This window comes from Siniperca chuatsi, linkage group LG21 (genome assembly GCF_020085105.1).
Source record: "Siniperca chuatsi isolate FFG_IHB_CAS linkage group LG21, ASM2008510v1, whole genome shotgun sequence".
Classification (NCBI taxonomy): Eukaryota; Metazoa; Chordata; class Actinopteri; order Centrarchiformes; family Sinipercidae; genus Siniperca; species Siniperca chuatsi.
In genome coordinates, this window is record NC_058062.1 from 2,542,309 (window position 1) to 2,552,288 (window position 9,980).

Below are 9,980 nucleotides of genomic sequence, written 5' to 3' on the forward strand. Positions count from 1 at the left end.
CTCTGCTTTCTGCTCTAGCCACTTATACTGTATAATGTATAGTACAGTGGTTTTGTTTCTGAGGGTTAGTGAAGGAGGGCGTGTTAAACTAATGTCTGAGCGCGGCACCTGACAGCATCCTTGACTCTGATTGGGGAATTTCACTTCCTGTTGGTGGGGTCAGAGGTCACACTGGGTCAACTCTGTCCTTTTCAGAGGGATTAAGCAGGCCTATCTGATCCTGGTTAATCTACACGCACCATCACTAGAGAATAAAGCTGATATACACATACTCCAATCCTCTCTGTCCTTGCTTCATATCTGGGCTACATGTTTTCAGAAAGTCCGGTCTACACAGATTACAAACACGTGTCTGTGACCCTCAGTGGCATCAGAGGGAATTTAGTTAAAGGAATAGTTCAATATTTTGAGAAATATGGTTCATTTGCTTTCTTTCTGAGAGTGAGATGAGAAGATTGATATCAGTCTCATGTTTGTGTGTTAAGTACAGAGCGTGAGTCAGGACGTGGTTAGCCTAGCTTAGCATAAAGACTGGAAACAGGGGGAAACAGCTAGCCTGGCGGATTCCAATCTACTGTATAACAATGCATCATATTTTATGTGCTCATGATAGGCTTCTAGCCAGCATGGCTCTATGGATGCCAACGTCAGCCAGTCGGTCCCCCACTTTGGTCTAGACTGAAATATATCAACAACTATTGGATGGATTGCAATTGAATTTTGTACAAACATTCATGGTGCCCAGAGGATGGATCCTACTGACTTTGGTGATCCTCTGACTTTTCCTCTAGCGCCACCAGCAGGTTCACATTTCATTCCTCCAGTTCTTTGGTTCATGACCTGCAAAACTAATACCATCAGCCTCAAAAACTGATTAGCAAATGTTAGCATGCTAACATGCAAAACTAAGAAGGTGAACATTGTAAACATTATACTTGCTAAATATCAACACGTTAACATTGTTATTGTGAGCATGTTAGCATTTAGCTCAACACACCACTGAGCCTTTAAGTGCAGCCGATGGTAAAGCCTCACAGAGCCGCTAGCGTGGCTGTAGACTCTTAGTCTTGTTGTACTTTCATTTGCCTGATTTCACTTGTCTCATTGTTTCCATCAATCTTAATCCGCTCCAGAACCTGGTTCAACACCTTTACACCGCTACAGTCTCATTATTCATGGCTTAACTCTGACACACTGTGCCCTTCAAATCTCATTAAAATCTGTGGTTATGACATCATCCCATCCACTCAACAGAACATAAAAGATCTATAATTTGACTCTAGTTTATTCAGATTAACTGTCTGGTCCCTCGTCAAAATGACATAAGTGTCCACCATCACCAAAGTGTCCTATTTCTGAAAATATCAAAGTACTAATGCAACAAAGTAGTTGAGGTTCTCACAGTGTGCTGTAAACCAGTCATCACAATATCACAATACTGAGCATTCTTTGAGGTTTTATTTTAGTTTCGTACATGGAAAAACAGGATGCCTATGTTGTTATTCACTTAAAGCTTATTTACAGAAGGGCTGTGTCCAAACCTCTAAAACTGTGTATAAACTTGGTCCTCCCTAGTGTAACTGACAGGTAAATTCAATCCATGAAAGTACAATAACACGTACAATGCAGCCAGAGTGTTTCACTTCTGGTATAATAAGTGTTCTGTATGTTCAGCAATGAAATCTGCAATTCTCTTTTGTGTCTTTTGGATAAATAATAATAAAAGTCACACATCTTTCAGCTTCACTAAAATATCATTAAAATCTAAACAATAGTGAGTAATGGGTCTGGTGTAGGTAAGTGTTACATGATAAGGTATCTGGGCTGATGGCAACCTATGTGATGTTTCAAGTAAGAGGACAGGATTAAGATACTGTAGCTTCACAGGTCAAACTAGGAGACACGACACAAGCGGGATGCACCGATACATATCTTTTGGTAACACATAATGAGCCCTTGTGGTGCTAAGAATTGCTAAGCTTAGGATCATCGGCTTGTCCTAAAACTATAAAACAGTGATTCAGTTTATAGAGGATTTGCAGTTGCATTATGATTCTCTTAAAGGATGAGTCTGGCGATATTTTATATGTTTCTTATTATCAACAAATCCCACAAAAACACCTGCTAACAAGTGTTCCAAGTGAGCTCCATTGTTGTCCAGAAACAATAAAAACACATCAGTGAGCCGCTCTGCTGCACTGGGTGACATGTTCCTTCATCACCATGAACACACACACTGTAGTTTATTCTGACTCAGCCCCACACACACCGTCCTGCTGCCCCAAACACTCACTACAGCACCACATGTGGATTAATCTGCCGCTGAAAATAGTCCCCAACAGATGGATTATTGCCTCGTATTAGAGTAAGGTTTGCTAAAAACTGAAGTGAACATCTGTTTTAGGAAATTAAACTATTCATTACCAGTTTTTACAGATTTATGTCTTCAGTAGGAACAAATGGGCTTTGGGCTGAGAGCCACAGCCCACTGAGAAATTCTTGAGAGACGCAACAACACATTGTTGGTTTTGGTCTTTTCATGGGATTTGTTAACAATAAAAAAAAAAAAATACTGAAAATGAACCTGTTGAATATTCATGTTTGCCAGCACCACCATCATGTTCAATTTGATCCTTGAACAACACTTTGACAAGGCGTCTTAAAAGCTGATGGCCATGTTTCCATAAAATGTGCAGTGTTCATGATCCCTCTAATGTTTTTGTTGACTTCCTGACCCTTCCTCTAGTACCACTATCAGGAAGTTTGTGACATTTACTGAGCACATTCTTGGTCCTCAGACGATGAACCCTTTTGATTTTGGACTCTTCAGACTCCCGAAGCCTATTGCCTCATGTAATCAGCCTGAAACGTTAGTGTATCCCAAAATAAATGCAGAAACTCCATTTAAAATTGTACAAACACAAAAATATATATATTCAGTGTTCACTCGTTGTATTGATTATTACTATTGACTATCATGAGTCAGCCAAACACTGCGAGCTCGCAGACCTGTGGTCAGGACAGTCACCGAAAGAAGGCACAACTAGTGTAAAGCAAAAATATGGAGCCCTTAAATCTGATCTCAAACCAGTGGGCTCACATCAAACCAGTGCCACCAGCACAACAACCAGCCACGGCCCATCACAACAGAACTGCCCTTTAAAGTAAAAAGTCCATGGGTCCAATCTCAGTTCAACAGAAACCTTTATGGTTTGGAGGCAAGATCATAATTTGTTCATCACTGCAACTGTAAACAATAAGTGCCAGGCTTAAGCACCTAGACCTTACATCCTATTGCTGAATTCCACTTTAACTAGTTTTTATTTTTTATTTTAGTGTTGCTCCATTGTTCCATCTGTCACTTTGGTCCAAAGCAAAAACAACCTGCTGTCAATATTCATGATTGACTGAGATTGAATCTTAATATTGGTGACCCCCTGCCCTTTACTCTAGAGCCTTCATTAGGACAAAATCTCCACTTGTACACAAGAATCTCCAAATCTATTATCAAATCTATAATCTTGCTTTAAAGTGTATCGAGCACCTTCATGCTCCCCTGAGGATGAACCCATTTGATTTTAATGACCCTGTGACCTTCTCTCCAGCGTCACCTTCAGGACAAACTTGACATTTTTATCTCCAGTACTGAAGTTTTAAGTGTAGAAGATTTTGTGTATGTTGTTTGTTTCATCCAACGCTTTAGTATTACGGGCTGTAATGAAGACTGCAGCCTGTTTGTGGCTTTAGACTAGTCTTTTTTATAAGAGATTGTAAAATCAGCTGTGAAAGTTGTGTATAATTACCATTAAAGAATTAGTTTACATTCTGTTTAGCTACAAGCAGCTTCAATCAGCTACAAACGTATTTGAACTTCAAATACTCATTACTTGATTCTCCTGTAGCTGAGCCAATCCTTAAAGGGGTACTCCAGCAACTTAGTATCACATTTTCATAAAGTTGGGAGACTAAATTAGTTGTCATGTATAAAATTGGTGGAGTGCCCCTTTAAAGAACAATATATGGGTCTGATATTATTATTTCAGTTATCAGCTGACTGTCAGGGTTGTCCACCTGGTGCAGTGTGTTTGATCACATATTTACTGTTGAAGGGATACTGTGCTGTTTGTCATTTGTTCCTTTTGAAGCCCTAACCTGCATTTTCACACAGATATAATATATTTATATATATTCTTACTAACCTGCTTCACCCGTGTTTTATTATCCTCTTTTATCTAAATTCTTCCCCACTTTACTAAGAATACAGCTCTGTGGAAATAACACTTAGTTTTGACATAGAAAAGGTCAAATGTAATAATGATATTCAGCACAGGAAGAAAATGTCAACACATCTGCAACTTCAACTTCTAATAATCTTATTATTATTACTGCAGCCTCCCGATTCCCTAACAACTGTTGTGTGTGTGTGTAATCATTGACAATGTTTTTCTTTTTCCAATCAGTAACCTGCTCCTCAGCTCTTCAGCTCTCCATGATGCTTTCAGTTTGTAGGTGCTGGTTAAGCAAAAGTGGAAACCCCTCTGTCCTGCGACCGAAGCTCAAAGGCCTGAAGGACAGAAGCAGCGTCCTCCTCCTCCTCCTCCTCCTCCTCCTCCTCCTCCTCCTCCCTTTAGTTTTCACTCTGGGTCTTTTGCTTTTTTCGGGCTAGCCGGGCCTCGCGCATCTCCTCCAGGGTCTTACGGGGGTCCATGACGAAGGCCAGAGCCACGGTGGCAGTGCCATCGCCGCTCTGTCGAGAGAAGCACAGGAAGGTGGCCCAGAGGAAGGCGCAGCAGCCCATGAAGGCTGTTCGCAAGTACAACGGCATCAGGACGAAGTTCAGAAACTGTAAGAAAACAGGAAACAGTGAAAATGTTCAGGAGACGTTATAATTATAAATGTACCATCACAACATGTCTAACATAACGCGTATAATTAATAATTAATATTTAATATTAATTAATTTCAGAGTTTGACTTAAGTGTTATTTCTTATTTGTATCAAATTGAACTGATGAAAGTAATATTTCAAGTTCTTATTGGAGTCAACCTAAAATGAACAGTTTGCATAAGTTCATATTGTAGCTGGCCTTAGTAGGCGTGATGAAGGAAACCCCAGCATGCACCTGAGACAGCAGACTCATTAATATTATTGTCATTGTCAAGGAAATAAACACAAAGAAGAGTTGAAGTAAATAATTGTAATTAATTACAAGGAGATCACAAAACCTTATCACAAGAACCAACCAAGGTGTGTCTCCTCGAATACTTTCTTACAGTACATTTTAAAGTGTTTTGAGACAAAGAAAACCCCACTGTGATTGGCTCTCAGCCCAAAGATAACAATTTCATCCAATTATGAAAAGCCAAGTGTATAACATGCCCTGATCATGCAATGTCCATGCACTGACGGAGCCCAAACTCATCTACAAGAACATCTGGTTTCACTCAAAAGATGCCTCCTTGCTACAGTGCCAGGGCCCCAACAAACACATTCCACGAGCATCAGCCAAGACAGACATAAAGACATAACGGTTACTGCAATGAATAAATGATAAACCTGACGATTCATACTATTTTACTTTCACAGTTTCCACAATCAAAGTAAAGTAAATCTCTTAATTAACGCAGTCATGTCACTGAATCTAACATTGCATGTCATTAACAGGCCAGAGCTTGCAAAGCATTGTAGTGTGAAAATATGTGTTCACACTGAAAAATGACTTATTACAGTATAAATAAATAGTTTGTTGACTCTGTAAAGATTGTTTTACTTGACTTAAAGTTCAGTTTCACTTGTGTCAGTTTTTTAAAATTCAGTCAAGGTTACATTTTTTTCAGTGTGTCAGATTAATCTCATAATGCTGAGACTAAAATAAGAAATTCTGAGAAAATAGATTTAATCAAAATTCTGAAGTCATAAAAGCGGGATTAATTAAAAAGTAATTAATTCTGAGATTAATGTTTACCTCCTCGTCAGTATAATTAGTGTTCGGCTGTCAGAATCATCCACCTCTGCTAAAATGGATAGGATGCACTTTGACTGTATAACTTGTCAACACTACACCAACAGTGACGTTTTAATCAGATTTGATGCAGATATTCATTAAAACGGTACTCTTTAACTCTCTCATCCCTACAGTGGGCTAATACTTGTCATTCCTGTATTGAATGTCAGCAGGAAACAGCACAACAACACAGCGTTGATTTCAGTTAAGGTCTTCTAACTAACGTCTTCCTTTAAACAAAAAACACAAGTGAGATATAAATGTGCGCACATCAATAAATTACTTTCATGTTTACCTGCATGAATGGCCAGTACATGAGTCCAGTCTGAAAGTGAAAATAGGATATGATGAGTTTTTTTGAAGACACAGAGGACCTAAACAATCCCCGTCCATGGATATCTCTGCTCTTACTGCCTTAAAACGATTATTATAGGAGATCAAGGATGAGTTTATATGTGCAGTGAAGATATTCATAGTTTAGATTGGATGCTTTGAGCTTGGGATCCTTCTTATCCATCAAAGAATACCACACCCAAAGTTGTTGCAGTAGACTGTGAACTTTCCCCTTGAAGGAAAGGAGCAGCACAATATCATAACTGCTTGATTACATACTTCCAACATCGGCTTAGAGTGTATTTGGATTTAATGGCATTTTTAGGATGATTGATTGCTTGGATTGAGTGTTAAAATAATGTTCATGTCTGCATCAGGGCACTTTTAAAACAAGAGAAAAGAACAGTGTGGGCTTTCCTCATTTAGAAATGAGCACAGAGTATCGCAAAGCAAGACAGACAAGGACAGAGCGCTGTACCTATCAAGGAAATGACATTTGATTATAGAAAATTAATGAAACAAGATGTATTGTTATCTGCAGTGGTGGAAGAAGTATTTAGAAGCCATAAAAGTAGTATTACAACAGTTTAATATTACTTCATTACAAGTGAAAGTCCTGCTTTCAAAACGTAAAAGTATAAAAAATGTAAGCAAAATGGAGTTAAAGTATCAAAAGTAACTTATAATAATAAGTATATGTGAGTATTATATTACTATGTGGCTGAATGAGAAGAGTTCATTCTTATATTGGAATATTATTACTGATACATTAATATGTAAGCAGCATTTTAATGTTGTATGTTGAGGTGGAGGTGATACTTAAAGTGGTTTAATCTCCAACAGTGCATCATATTATATAAACTCATCATAGGTGTAGTATATAAAATCTTAATCTAGTAAGAAACTGCTAAAAAATAACTGTCAAATAAATAGTAAAATTATGATGTTGCAGAAAATGGAAACACACAAGTATAAAGTTGTGAAAATTTTAACTTAATTATATAAAATTATTGAAACAAGGTGTATTGGAATCACTGATCTGGAAGTTTTTACGCATCCAAGGAACATCAGATTTTAGGACACTGTAACTGAGTGAATTACTTGTTGAGATGGAGGATTTTGGCAGTGTATGCACCCTTCATTCTTCACTCAGGCACACAAACAGTCTTCTTTTCCAGCCTTGAAATGGTCGTTATTGGAAAATGCTTGTACATTTACCAGGATCCTGAATCGTCACTCCGCAATTACAGCAGCGTGACACTGTGATTTACATTTGGCAGGATTTCAGCTCCTAAACGTCCTGAAACTTGCTGACGCGATTGAATTACCCCGCTTGCTCCCGGGCGCCGTGCCCACTGCGCAAAAGCAACAGTGACACAATCTGGGTTAATCTGGTTGTGAGCTCGCAGCAGCAGCAGCTACCGTGAGTGAGGGGAAGGTGACTTTCCTTCGCTTGATGCTGCCGAGGCCTTCCTTACCTTCCAGGTGTTGAAGAACTTCTCTCTCCAGTCTTCAGAGATATCCTCCTTGCCCTCCAAGAAGCTCACCCCTGCAGGACAGAGGAGAAATGTACGCAGAGTTTGTGGCGATAACCATTTGTGCGCAATTACGCACAATCTAAAAACGCGTGTAATGACTCTTCACCTTGGCCCAAGTGATGTTTGATTGAGAGACGACCTTAATAGGAAGCCTACTCAGCTCGCTGCTGTGTGTGTTAACGTTTTTTAATGATTGTAGGATGTGAAAACAAGGTAGCCATATGTAATAATTGGCCCACCTGAGTCCTGGGGTTACGTTGTATGTTGTTACACAAATTGATCAAAGATTCAAAACATTGTTACACATTTTTAACTGATAAGACTTATTTGGGGCTGTGCTCCTGCTCTGGTGGTTTGGTGACATGGAGTTATTTAGATATCTGGATGTTTCTGGCATCAGATGACGTGGGATGGATGGTTCTTGGTCTTCATACAAAAGCGCACAACATCTCAACCCAAACAGAGACCAAGAGTGTGTCTGCAGTTTGCCTTGCTGTAAGCAAACTCTAAATAGTTTATGTCTTTGTATTAGATTGTGGATTCGCTGAGTTGAAACCAGGCCATCTTACCCGTGTAGAAGACACTGGTGGCCAAAGGCGACGCGAAGCTTTGGTCCAGCAGGAGTTTGCGGAAAACCATCCCGGCGGACTTTCCAGGGAAACGCCTCTCCAGGGCTCGTAGCCAGAAGTAATTGAAGTTTCCATGGAAACTGATTGCCACAATGGCCACGTTGCGAGTGTGTTTCCAGTCCATGCGCTCTTTCTGAGCTATGAGCTGATGGACAAGGTCACCGCCGGCGAATAAGCACCCGTACAACGTGACATTGGCCAGCCAGGGGAATCGTTTGGCGGCTTCTTTCAGTACAGCTCTCCTCATTTCGGCCCCAGGGGGAGAAGCTGGGGTCCAGTTGGCGCTCACAAAGTGATGCTGGACTGCCCTAAATGGCTTCAATTCAGCAATCAAGACGCAAGCATAGCGCTTAAATTAGTGTGACTAGGCCCTGATATCAGTCTGCTGGCTGACACGACGCAATCCATCTGCGCGCGGTAATCAGGGAGGGATTAGACGTTTCCGCCGGCAGCAGGAATATCACTCATTATCAGATCTCAGATGACTAATGAGAAATGTAGATTCCGCCAAAAAGTTTCTCAAACACTCCTATCGGCATATTCGCGCTCTGCGTAAAACCTGCCATGACCTCCACTTTGGTCAGTTGGAGATGGCTCCTCTCAAATTTCGCGTCCTGGAGTTGTGCATGCGTAAAACGCAGCCGATGATAAGAGACGGAGAAGCTTGTGGAAAGGGCTCCGGTGGAATCTAAATCTAAATCTAGATCATTCTGTCTGCTCTGACTCGGCGCGTCGCTCCCGGGGAATCGGGTGCCTCTCCAACAAATCCTGCGGGTCAAGCGCTAATCTGTAGGATTGTCCCGGGCTGCTCAGATTTAGATCCCCGTCCAACTGCGTCACTGATACCAACAACAGTGGTTTGCTGCGCAGAGCTCCGTCCCGACGCGGGTTCAGCCGGTCCACGCACTGTCAGATCAGCGGTGCCCAAACCCCGCAATGAGCGCAGTCGCTGCTCTCCCCTGACCTGTAGTTACCGTTCAGACCTGCAAGCGTCGCGCGGCACTTTCACACCACAGCGATATAAAACTTCGTTTAACAGACCTTCGGAAACATAAGCTGAATGTAAATTGTTGGAGAGTTATTTTCAAGACGACACAGACCCTCTCCATTATGTGTGCCTGGAGGCTGAAGGTTGAAGAGCAGACCAGCCCTCCTGCGCTGCAGGTGGACACATGACGTCATGATCACTGATCCTGGGACCCCGAGGGACGCAGGAGGTACCTGTCCCGCTGACCCGACATGATTCCTGGGAGGGATGCAGTGTTGACGGCTGGTTTCAAACACCACTGTTATTTTAGCAGGCTTCGCGATAAAGTCCTTTAAATTAAAAAGTATTGTGTCGTTTTGTGGCACCGCTCTGGTTTTTATCTTGGTAATCTCAGCCCTGGTATCAGAAAAAACTGCGATAAAACTTCAAGAGGCTGACTTCAATATGGGGGGAAAAAGCATAAAGGGTAAAGATAATGTAATAAATAC

At 41.0% G+C, this 9,980-nt stretch overlaps 1 protein-coding gene across 1 annotated transcript; it reads right to left on the reverse strand.

The window, feature by feature from the left end:
• Positions 1 to 1,436: 1,436 nt before the first annotated feature.
• On the reverse strand, positions 1,437 to 9,943 carry LOC122869082 (mpv17-like protein). The gene is made up of 4 exons (XM_044181659.1): positions 8,445 to 9,943; positions 7,816 to 7,886; positions 6,300 to 6,329; positions 1,437 to 4,843 (listed from the first exon to the last, which is right to left on the reverse strand). Exons 1-4 carry the CDS (start codon positions 8,749 to 8,751, stop codon positions 4,628 to 4,630), a joined length of 624 nt encoding a protein of 207 aa, XP_044037594.1. The 5' UTR covers positions 8,752 to 9,943; the 3' UTR covers positions 1,437 to 4,627.
• Positions 9,944 to 9,980: the final 37 nt, after the last annotated feature.